Source organism: Pavona decussata, unplaced genomic scaffold (genome assembly GCF_977016875.1).
Source record: "Pavona decussata unplaced genomic scaffold, jaPavDecu1.1 SCAFFOLD_6, whole genome shotgun sequence".
Classification (NCBI taxonomy): domain Eukaryota; kingdom Metazoa; phylum Cnidaria; class Anthozoa; order Scleractinia; family Agariciidae; genus Pavona; species Pavona decussata.
In genome coordinates this window covers 7447183-7457151 of record NW_028145430.1, presented here as the reverse complement: position 1 = coordinate 7457151, position 9969 = coordinate 7447183, and the positions used below count along the sequence as shown (strand labels likewise).

The window sequence follows — 9969 nt, the reverse complement described above, 5'->3', positions numbered from 1 at the left end:
TTGCAAGAATTAATTCACGTCTGAAGACAAGTAACAGATAAAAATAACAACACCAGCGGCAACAAAAGCCTAGTTGTATATTTACGCGTGATACCCTGAGGGCAGCACGTGTCTTAAAATGGGCTCGATATATTCGTCGTCGTATTTTGTTTTTCTTCAAGGTAGCCTGAAATCTGCATCTTCCAATAATTAACTCGTTACGCGTGATGCCCTGAGGGCAGCATTGTGGCGACGATCTTGTTTACATGTTTTAGACTCCACTAGGCCGTTCTCAAAAAAGAAAATTGAACCTGTCAAAGCGGTAAATGGAAAGAATAACTTCTAAGAAGCACTCGACAGTTAAAACGGTGGAAATTAGAGAGTTCCTGGCGAAAGAATCGTGCTTTTAGAACCACGAAAGGAGACTGATAAGCCCACGTTTTCGTAATGGAATTGCCAAACTTTCCGGTATAACCTTAAGTAGTGTAACACAAGGGAAACAACATAACATGATCTTCATGACTCAAACTATTCCATTAGCAAGGGTAGTTTTATCAATCTGCGAAAAATACAATTGGAATAAATGAATCATTCACAGCATCACGCGTAACTGCCAGTATAGGTATCTTGTTTTTAATTGAATTGATCAGTTAGAAAGGGTGAATAGCTGCATTTGCACGTGGACCAGGAAGTCTTACAATGATTTTCACGTGTTAGTATTCACAGCTATAGAAACCAAGGCTGCCAGCTCATGCTGTGGTTTCCCGTTAACAACCGTCATAAATATTGTTTTGTTTTTCTTGAATCCGGTAAAAATAATCCACAGATCGAATCTTTCAGGCATGGAGTTCAAAAGATTATTGTGGTTCATTTGCGCTGGTAAAAATCGTACGGTTAATGATTGTTGAGGAAATAAATGACAATATTAGAAACGTTTTAGTTGTGCGTGTCCGCTTAAGATAGGTATCTCTTTCTACTAAAAATAAACACGACTATATTAAGATAGTGTGTCCTGTAGACATGTGTAACGGTTGCATTTGTACGTGAAACAGGAAGTCTAACATTAGGGAGATTTAGATGAACTTTTACACCAAAATGCAAACGGCAGAAATGACCACGTGACCATGTTTATCCTCTATTTGTCGTTCGCTGTTTCTAGTTTTACGGTAAAATTAAGAAGTTTTGGGTTTGCACACAAAAAAACGAAATTATTTTAAACTATTCGCATCCATGCACCTGGCCTATTTTTTCAAGAAAACACAAAAGTGAATCTTACGTTCGTCGTTTGCTGTAAACGTGATTCTAGATGTTTCTAATGATTTTCACGTGTTCGTATTTACGTTCTTTGGTCACGTTTACAATCGACATAAACATATTTATGACGGTTATAAATGGAAAACCACAGCATGACCTAGCGACCTTAGTTTCTATAGCTGTGAAACCAAACACGTGAAAATCATTCAAATCATTCACGTGAAAATCAGTCACGTCAAAACATACTCTTTTATTGTTGGCATTGATCCTGAATTACTGTCGCCGCGGTCAGCGAAAGAAAATTTTTTTATTTTTATCAATTTTGTTCCAGAAAATAATTCACACATCAAATCCTTCAGGCGTGAAATTCGACAGATTTCATGTTGTTTAATTTGGATGATTAAAATCCACGGTATGTGCCCGCTTTATACAAGATTTTTGAGGAAGGAAATGACGATATTAGCAACGTTTTAGGTGGTCGGCTTCGGGTTATGGGAGGTACTCTGCTTAATATAGACTTGGTTACTTACAGTAACCAAGGAAACAAAAATTGAATACACTGCATACTTCTGCTTAATAGTAATTATAAGTAAAGAACACTTTATTGTTCTACACTGTTTTACGTTATAAATCTTCAAACGATCTTACTATATTTTGGCCGTTATATCTTGCCCGTCTTTGAAAAATTCAAGCACACAACAGGAAACGCTGCACTCCTTCAACCTTATGTTTTCTGGTCTAATGGGCATCAAGTTCAGTGCATGTAAAATTAATTATTTATCGATATTTTGGCCAGGAGGCATGGGAAAATTATTGGCAAGATTTTTAATTTAACCTGCTGTACTGTTTGGGTAGAAAACATTACTCTACGCAATCGTGTTGTGATCTTCCGGTGATCGCTAACAATCGTCTTTTCTTGTCACGTTGATTGAAGCTGACTCAGACTTAGCAGATGGATATTAAACCGAATCCGGAGGAGACCTTTGGTAAAATACAGAGGTTTTTCACAGGCAAACGTTACAAAGACAGCATCTTCTCCTGGGTGGTATGTATTTCATCAGCCGTTTGCAATGCTCTCAGCCTTGGTTTTTCGCTCAGCTTTGGAGTTCTGTTTCCCGAGTTGATGAAATATTTTGATGAGACAAGAGAAAGAACTGGTTAGTAAGAAGTTTTCCTTCTAACGACTTGTAAATTTTTTAAACATCCGTCTTTTTGCAATACCAGTATCTCGTGCATTATGGCAAGTCTGCGAAGAGCGACTTTTCCTTGAACATTTCGCTTCACTTCTTAAGTTTCTTTTAAATTTTTCCTAAAACGTCCTAAGAGCCGTTTATACTTAGACACAGGCGGGTGTGTTTGTTTGTTTCTATTCTTAAGGATACTTTACATTACGCAGTGATTTGCAAGTACAAATCGACTTTCCAAACACAGCTCCATTAATGTTGTTCTTGTATGAGATCAAAAAACCTTGATTTTCAATTTGGGATAGTTCACACATGTGACTTTGCTTAATTAGGGAGCAAAAAGTACGACAACATTCTTCTACTGTTCATTGTCTTGCCAGCATTAATTTACGTAAAGAACAACTCCAGCGGCAACAAAAGCCTAGTTGTATATTTTTTAATTGAATCGGGTCAGTGTTAGCAAGTTAGTTGCAAAAGAAATATTGAGAAATATTTAATCAAGATAGTCACCCAATTTGTACCTAGTACAACACTTTTGAGAAAGAATTTTATGTGTAAAATAGTGTGCATATCACCACAATAATAATCAATTAAGCAATTTGAAAAGCATGCACCGATGTACGTGACAAGAAGTCAGATTATTTTTAGTTCTAAGCGTGTTGGTGATTCGCTAATTCGCTATATAACTATCTGTTTGTATTGTTAAAAGTAATAAACTGATCGTACGTACATGAATTACCGTAGATACAGCTTGCCTGAAAGTTTCTCGAAAAGTTAATTTCTACTGACAAACACAACTGTATTAAGGACACCGCGTGAACAGTTGCATTTGCACGTGGGGCAGGAAGTCTGACAATGAGTTTCACGTGTTAGTATTCACAGCTACAGAAACCACCTTTTGTTTCCCGTTTACAACCGTCATAAATATACGCTTTCCTTGTTGGCATTGATCGCGAATCAATGTCGTCAGCGAAATAATTTTGTTTTTTCTTGAATCCGGTAAAATATATTCACAGTTCCAATCTTTCAGGCATGGAGCTCAAAATATTATTGTAGTCATTTTCGCTCAGGGTAAAAATCGTACGGTTAATGATTGCTGAGAATATAAATGACGATATTACAAACGTTTTAGGTGTGTGCGTCGGCAATTTCAGTGAATTGGATCTAAGGAGAAAGTCAGTGGTCGCCACTAAGGACGTCCGCGCTAATTCAGTTATGCAGTGCGCAAGTAACGCACACGCCACGCAATGTCACGCGCAATTCATTGTTGACGATACACGGAGGAACACGAAGGTAAACACATATGTCGGCCGATATAAGAGCATTAAAAGAGAGGAAAAGGGGGAAAATTCATCTCCGTTGCACAGTTTAGAGAACGAAAACTCGACGTGAAACGATTAGACGGGTTAAGGTTGCTACAAAGTGTCCAAGAAAAGGCGTTGATACCTGAGGATATTTCGCGCCAAGAGATTTATATATTTACTTGACTCTCGATATAACAAAATTATTGAAATGCAAAACTTTATGTGGTCTATTCGTCATACGAAGTCACCTTAAAGCTTTTTTAAGTTTTGATAGTAAACGAGAAAGTCTTAACTTACAAGAGAGCAATTTTATTGATCATCAATCCCGTGTACAATATCAATCTCCACATATTACCCATTCTAGGTAAATAAATAAGCTTACTTCTCACATTTTCGCCTCGCTAACGACTATAGATGCATTTTCTTGGCATTGGCTAAACAGCGGTATAGGTTTTGAAGGTATAATAACAATAAACTACTTAAACTTAAACTAAGGGATAGATAACCCTGGTTTGTCGCTAGTGCTCTCCGACCTGTCACGCAAAAACGTGACTTGGAAATTTGTCAACACAGCTACTACTTTGTCTACATTATAACTCTCTAAAATGTTCGGTGACCCCAACTTTTTTTTTTTTTTTTTTTACAATTGATCACTACTATCTTTATCGATTGTCTACGTTTTAGGAAAAAATGAAAAAAAAAAATCTATGATGCAGAAGTTTGATTATTTTCTATTTTTCTGTCCACGCGCCGACCTAGCGCATTTTCGAAACAAAAAAAGCGAGAACAAGAAAAACATTAGCCTAACACTTTTCATGTTTCAATCCATTCCGACCTACTCTGTCGTCTCTGGCCAGAGGCATTATTCGACAGTTTTATTGCACTGGGGTGATAATTTATAACAAACTTGACAATTATTTCTTTGTTTCTGCCGACAGACAAACATGTTTGGGTTTTTAAATGACATCAAATTCCCGTGATACTTCCCCTTTAAGTTAGGTAACTTAGGAATTTCCCTTACTACCTATATCTCCATTGGTATTGATATTTATCTAAACAGCTCTCTTTTGTTAGGTACTAAAAACTTTGGAGAATCAAGTCCTTGCATTATGCCGGACGTTTTCCACGTGAACATATTTTAATGGCCGTAGCTCATATGAGTCTCCTACAGCTCGGTGGTAGCGCTTCCAAACTAGTGATCCATGTGTCATAAGTTCAACTCCTGCAGTTTCTGAATATGCGTGTGTCACTGGCTGAATAACACATCATTTTCAACATTTCCCAATGTCTTCATTTTCAGCTTTGGTCGGTTCAGCAACTTTGGGGATGCTATGGTTTGCAAGTCCACTGGCTGGCTATCTCTGCGATCGCTTTGGTTGTCGAATTGCGACATTTTATGGAGGGGTGCTATGCATCACGGGCTTGCTGACGTCGTCATTTCTTCAGAGCCTCACTCCGATGTACTTCACATACAGTTTGGTGCTTGGCTTGGGAGCTTGTTTTATATTCACTTCCTGCTTTCTCGTGATTGGAAAATATTTTGAAGAAAAGTTGTCCATGGCTACTGGGATTGTATCATTGGGTGCAAGCTTGGGTGTTCTTTTCACAGGACCATTGCTTCAAGTACTTTTAGACTCGTTTGGATGGAGAGGCACTTTAAGGATAATGACAGCATCTTTCGCTTTGGTCTGCATCCTCAGTCTGGCTTTCAACCCGAACGTGGAAAACAAAGTTCAAGTTGACACAATAACAAACAATGAGAATGAAGAAAAGGAAAAAAAGGGAATCTCTTTGTACTGCAGCGTTTGGACATTTCCTACTTTTACTGCGATCGTGACTTCCTTAACATTAGCAAGTTTTGGAATTTTCATCATTTACATCAATTTGGTTAGTCGATAAATTATTTGAATGTAACCTGAATCTTATTTAGCTCTATGTAACAGGAAAGGGAACGAGAGAGTTAACTTACTTGCTACGAGCTAGAATAACGTCATCTCCAAAAGTGAAATGAAGCGTGCTGCCCTATAGCAAATTAAAGCCATAATCGTAGTGCAGCCAAATTTATTCGACTCATTTAGCATATATATTTCTCAATACATTTCCTGAATGTATCTTTAAACATACCTATAATTATGCTCAAGTAGTTTTTGATTGACGTAAACCTTACACCGACGGACAATCACTATAACCAATCAAAACAAACGACAACAGCATATTGAACGAATCAAAACTTGAAGCAGGAATGCGAGCAAGTTGCAGTTTGTTTTCTTGTTGGTTGAAAAAGAGGCGTCATTGTTTTTTTCCATCACACATCATATCACGGTATGTGTAACACTAAGTTTAAGGCAACCATGACTACGTTACTTTCAAGATGACAATCTCTACTGATATGATTCTACTTTTCTTCCTTAGGTTAAGTTCTCTGAAGATATTGGAATCACGCCACAAGAAGCCTCTCGCCTGTTTATTTTCATCGGCATTGCTTCATCGATGACACGGCTGGTATCAGGAAAGTTGTGTAACGAGAAAACTGTGAATCCCGTTTACATTTATCAAGCATCTGTGCTGGTAGCGGGCCTTTGCGTGTTTCTGCTGCCATTTTCCACAAATTACTGGCATTTAATTGCCTTCAGTGTTACATATGGCCTGAGCGAAGGCGTTTATACAACAACGCATCATTATATTTTGCTTAAATGCGTCGATGTTAAGAGAAGAACAGCGTCTTTTACCATCAACAATGTGTTTTATGCCGTGGCTGCAACGGCTGGTGGGCCTATTGCTGGTAGGTTATTGGTGTATACAAAACTTAGGCTAGGCTGTAGCCCAGGCCATGACCCACCCCACTGCCCACCCAATTATTATTATTATTATTATTATTATTATTATTATTATTATTATTATTATTATTATTATTATTATTATTATTATTATTATTTAAGTGTAAAAGGCAACTTACCATAGGGTGGGCCATTAAGCTGGACCATGGCATGATCTGCATGGCCTATGCCCAGTTTTTGGATACACCTGTTGGTTACTGTTCTGTATGGAGGGTCACAGCAATTTTTCTGGACTATAAAGGGTGGAAGTTTGGAATTTACAATCTCGCATTGAAGACAAAATGCGATCTCGTTTATACTACATCATCATTTCAACATTCATCAAAATTAATTGTTCGTCGGTCTCTAAGCAACAACTATTACCATAGCAACGGTAGCACATAGCCTCTCATTTAAAACGTTGTCGATTATCTCGAAATCTTTAGACAGGAACTTTATGGCGAAACTTTAAGCATTTAAACTACTCGAACAATTTTTACCGAGTTATTTTGTTTCCTTTTAACTATTGACAGTTTTGTCCAACACCAGCACTCTCAAATGAAACAGGATACTAACTAGAAAGCCGGCTAATACTATCGATACCTAATTTGAGGAGGAGGGTCAACGATTACAATAACAGCAAATACAAAAAAAATATTACTTTTCAATTTCACTTATAGACATATTATCCTCGTCTTCTTTTACAGGTCTCATAGCCGATCAGACGGGAAACTATGTTTATTCGTTCTACATGACGGGAGGTGCGCTTTTGACAGCATTTTTAATTCCCATGGTATTAATAGTTATCAACAAGAAACAGTCAAGAGTTCATCCCCAGAATGTGGTAGAAGTAGTAACTGAGAGCATTACTGTTAAACCATGAAAATATGCTTTTGTGCTGAACGTAACGTTTTGACATTATTTTCTCAGTTTGCTCTTTATTTGGGTTAGTCAGTTTTATATTGTGGTTAAAACCATAATGAGTTGTGTCCACGATATTATTGTGTATTTTTCACTTGTTAGGGGAATTCATATGAGAATTGTCATGTAAATCCTTGTCAGAAGCAGACTTAACTACTAAACGTCCTGGAGTTAACTTGTTTTCCATTTAAGTGTATTGGTAGGGATGTTTTGACCTTGGGGTGATTAGCCAAAAACAGAACATGACATCATGCTATTATAATGTATTCCACAGTCCAAAAATGAAAATCCATCGCATTTTATTTGTGAGATCAAGGCAATAGCCTATGAAGTCATTGGCGTTATTTGGTTATTTCATTCCTCCGCAAATTAATGACTGGGATTCCCCCGCCACAAAAACGGCCCAAAACATCCCTTCTCGGTTCAAACGGATCAGCTTAAGAACGAAATAATTGTGATTTTAGTGAAGACTTCGCCGCTTTATATTCTCTTGATGTAGTTTCTAAGTATAATTGCGTAGATCAAAGGTTGTTTTGTCCTGGTGTGAATTCGGTGTGAACCAAGGAAGTTGTTTTGGATCGGTTAAGCAAAATATGGTTAAATTGTCGGGGTTTTTTTCCATAATAATAATAAATTGTTTGCTTCAGGCCGTTTCATATTTTCTGTTTTGACCTTCTGTTGACTTTTCGCTTTTGGTGATTCCCAGAAATAACATTTTTGATCGTTTTGGTTTAATTCCACCGTCGTTTTTTTACCAAATTTTCACCAGTCGATGTTTGTACTCTAGACTCTAGATTACTTTTCACCTCTAGAACTTAACCCTATCTAGACCAGTCTTTTTTTTTTTTTTGGTCTTCCGGGTCTAGGAGATACGTCCAAAGATGTTTCTTTTGACTACCGCAACATGAAGTGATGACGTCGTATAACGTTGTAATGACATCATAATTGTCAAATTGTGGCCATCTAAGATTTCTGGGTTTCTCCAAAACTTCAAAAAAGCGCCGAAATCAGGCGAAAAGAAATCAGAACCAACAAATGAATACTAATATGGGCTACAAAAAACAAGTTACAGAAATAAAAGCAACTTTTCTTCATTTTAAATAGGGATTTTCAATTATTAAAAAAACGGCCTGTCAAAAGTTAGTTGCCATAGCAACATCGAAGTCAATGAACTGTAGCGAATGACATCTACTTGTTTCCAGATAAATGTCCTAAAAAGTTCTAAAAAAAGCAGGCCGTTTGCTCAAATATTAAAACAGTTATTCAGGTTTAAAGGCGACGCCTGCACAATCGCCCCCTCCTTCCCGGTCTAGATGAGGTTAAATAAAATTTAAAGGTGACTTTAGTGTAAATACCTCTGTATTCTAAGTAATTAAGTCTCTATATCTTGTAAGCATGATAATTTACCATAATTTACGGATATAAGCGTGGCTTTACGTCCTCCAAAAACGACTAGCTTTAGTTAACTTCATTTTTTTTTACTTTCGTCGTGTTATTGTCAGGTTTTAACAATAGAAATGTTCCTTACAATTTTTATATTGCTGTCGTTGTATTATGCTGTCTTGACACTTCAGTTGTGGCTGTGGAATTTTGTGAAGAAGGGTTCATCAACCCTTGCTCATCCGAAGCTTTTCACGTAAATCATACCAAAGTGAAGGCCGATTTCAGCGGATACTGACCTACTGAGCAGCAAGTTAGTGAGACATTTCAACAAAACACAGTTCAACAAATTTTCACTATATCTATTACGTGACAGCGCGTTCAAAGCTTCCAGTGTCGTTGCTGTTGAGTGAAGTAATAAAATCAGTTAAAGTGTGAAGTTTTCTGTCCCGGGAATTCCCAACGTGATCAATCCGTTCATCGTGATTTTTTCAATTAAGGTCTATAACAAGTATTCGGTTATTGGCGGTAGCATCACCAAAACTAGGAAATCAAATTATGCTGCTCAGCTGACCCTACATAGTGTCGGCCGAGTCTTAGTCTACTGAGTAAAACGGGTTGATGGTTTATTCATCCCAAGGGCTGAATTAAGCAATATTACAATCAAAGTTTTCAAATTAAAAAATTCACAAGTATAATAAAAGTATCAACAATAATCTAATTCGAAATAATATTAAAGAAAACATCACGCCTAACAAATTTTAAGTAGCAACCGATCTTTAGACAAATCTGTAAAAAAATTCTAGAGTTTTTGACGGGTCATTGCGTAAACAAAGGAGTTATTTGCTTTGTTTGTTTTTACACGAGGTAAGGCAAAAGGGCGATGATTTCTGAGTTTGTATTTTGTTGTTTGATGGTGGTAGTAAGCTGTTCAGTTAATGATTGGGGTTCGAAACAACATCGTCAAGCAGTCTACTGCGTAGCAGACTATGGTGCTTAGCTATAGGCGTTGTGCCCAAAAAACTGTAAGCACTGTTGTAGCTCAGGCTGGGCAAGATGATCGAAAGCGTCCTTCTTTAGATGCGCACGAGCTCCTGCGGCAGCGCATTGTAGAAAACTGGCACAGCGTAG

The 9969-nt window shown here is 37.4% G+C and overlaps 1 protein-coding gene across 1 annotated transcript; it reads left to right on the top strand.

Moving 5' to 3' along the window:
- Positions 1 to 2185: 2185 nt before the first annotated feature.
- On the top strand, positions 2186 to 8302 carry LOC146489552 (monocarboxylate transporter 10-like). Its single transcript, XM_085109543.1, has 4 exons — positions 2186 to 2390; positions 5022 to 5608; positions 6134 to 6503; positions 7245 to 8302. Exons 1-4 carry the CDS (start codon positions 2186 to 2188, stop codon positions 7418 to 7420), a joined length of 1338 nt encoding a protein of 445 aa, XP_084965669.1. The 3' UTR covers positions 7421 to 8302.
- The last annotated feature ends 1667 nt before the right edge of the window (positions 8303 to 9969 follow it).

Coding starts and splice junctions, on each gene's coding strand:
- LOC146489552 (XM_085109543.1), top strand. CDS start 2,186: ATGGATATTAAACCGAATCCGGAGGAGACCTTTGGTAAAATACAGAGG. Junction 2,391..5,021: donor TGAGACAAGAGAAAGAACTG/GTTAGTAAGAAG, acceptor CTTCATTTTCAG/CTTTGGTCGGTTCAGCAACT. Junction 6,504..7,244: donor GGCTGGTGGGCCTATTGCTG/GTAGGTTATTGG, acceptor CTTCTTTTACAG/GTCTCATAGCCGATCAGACG.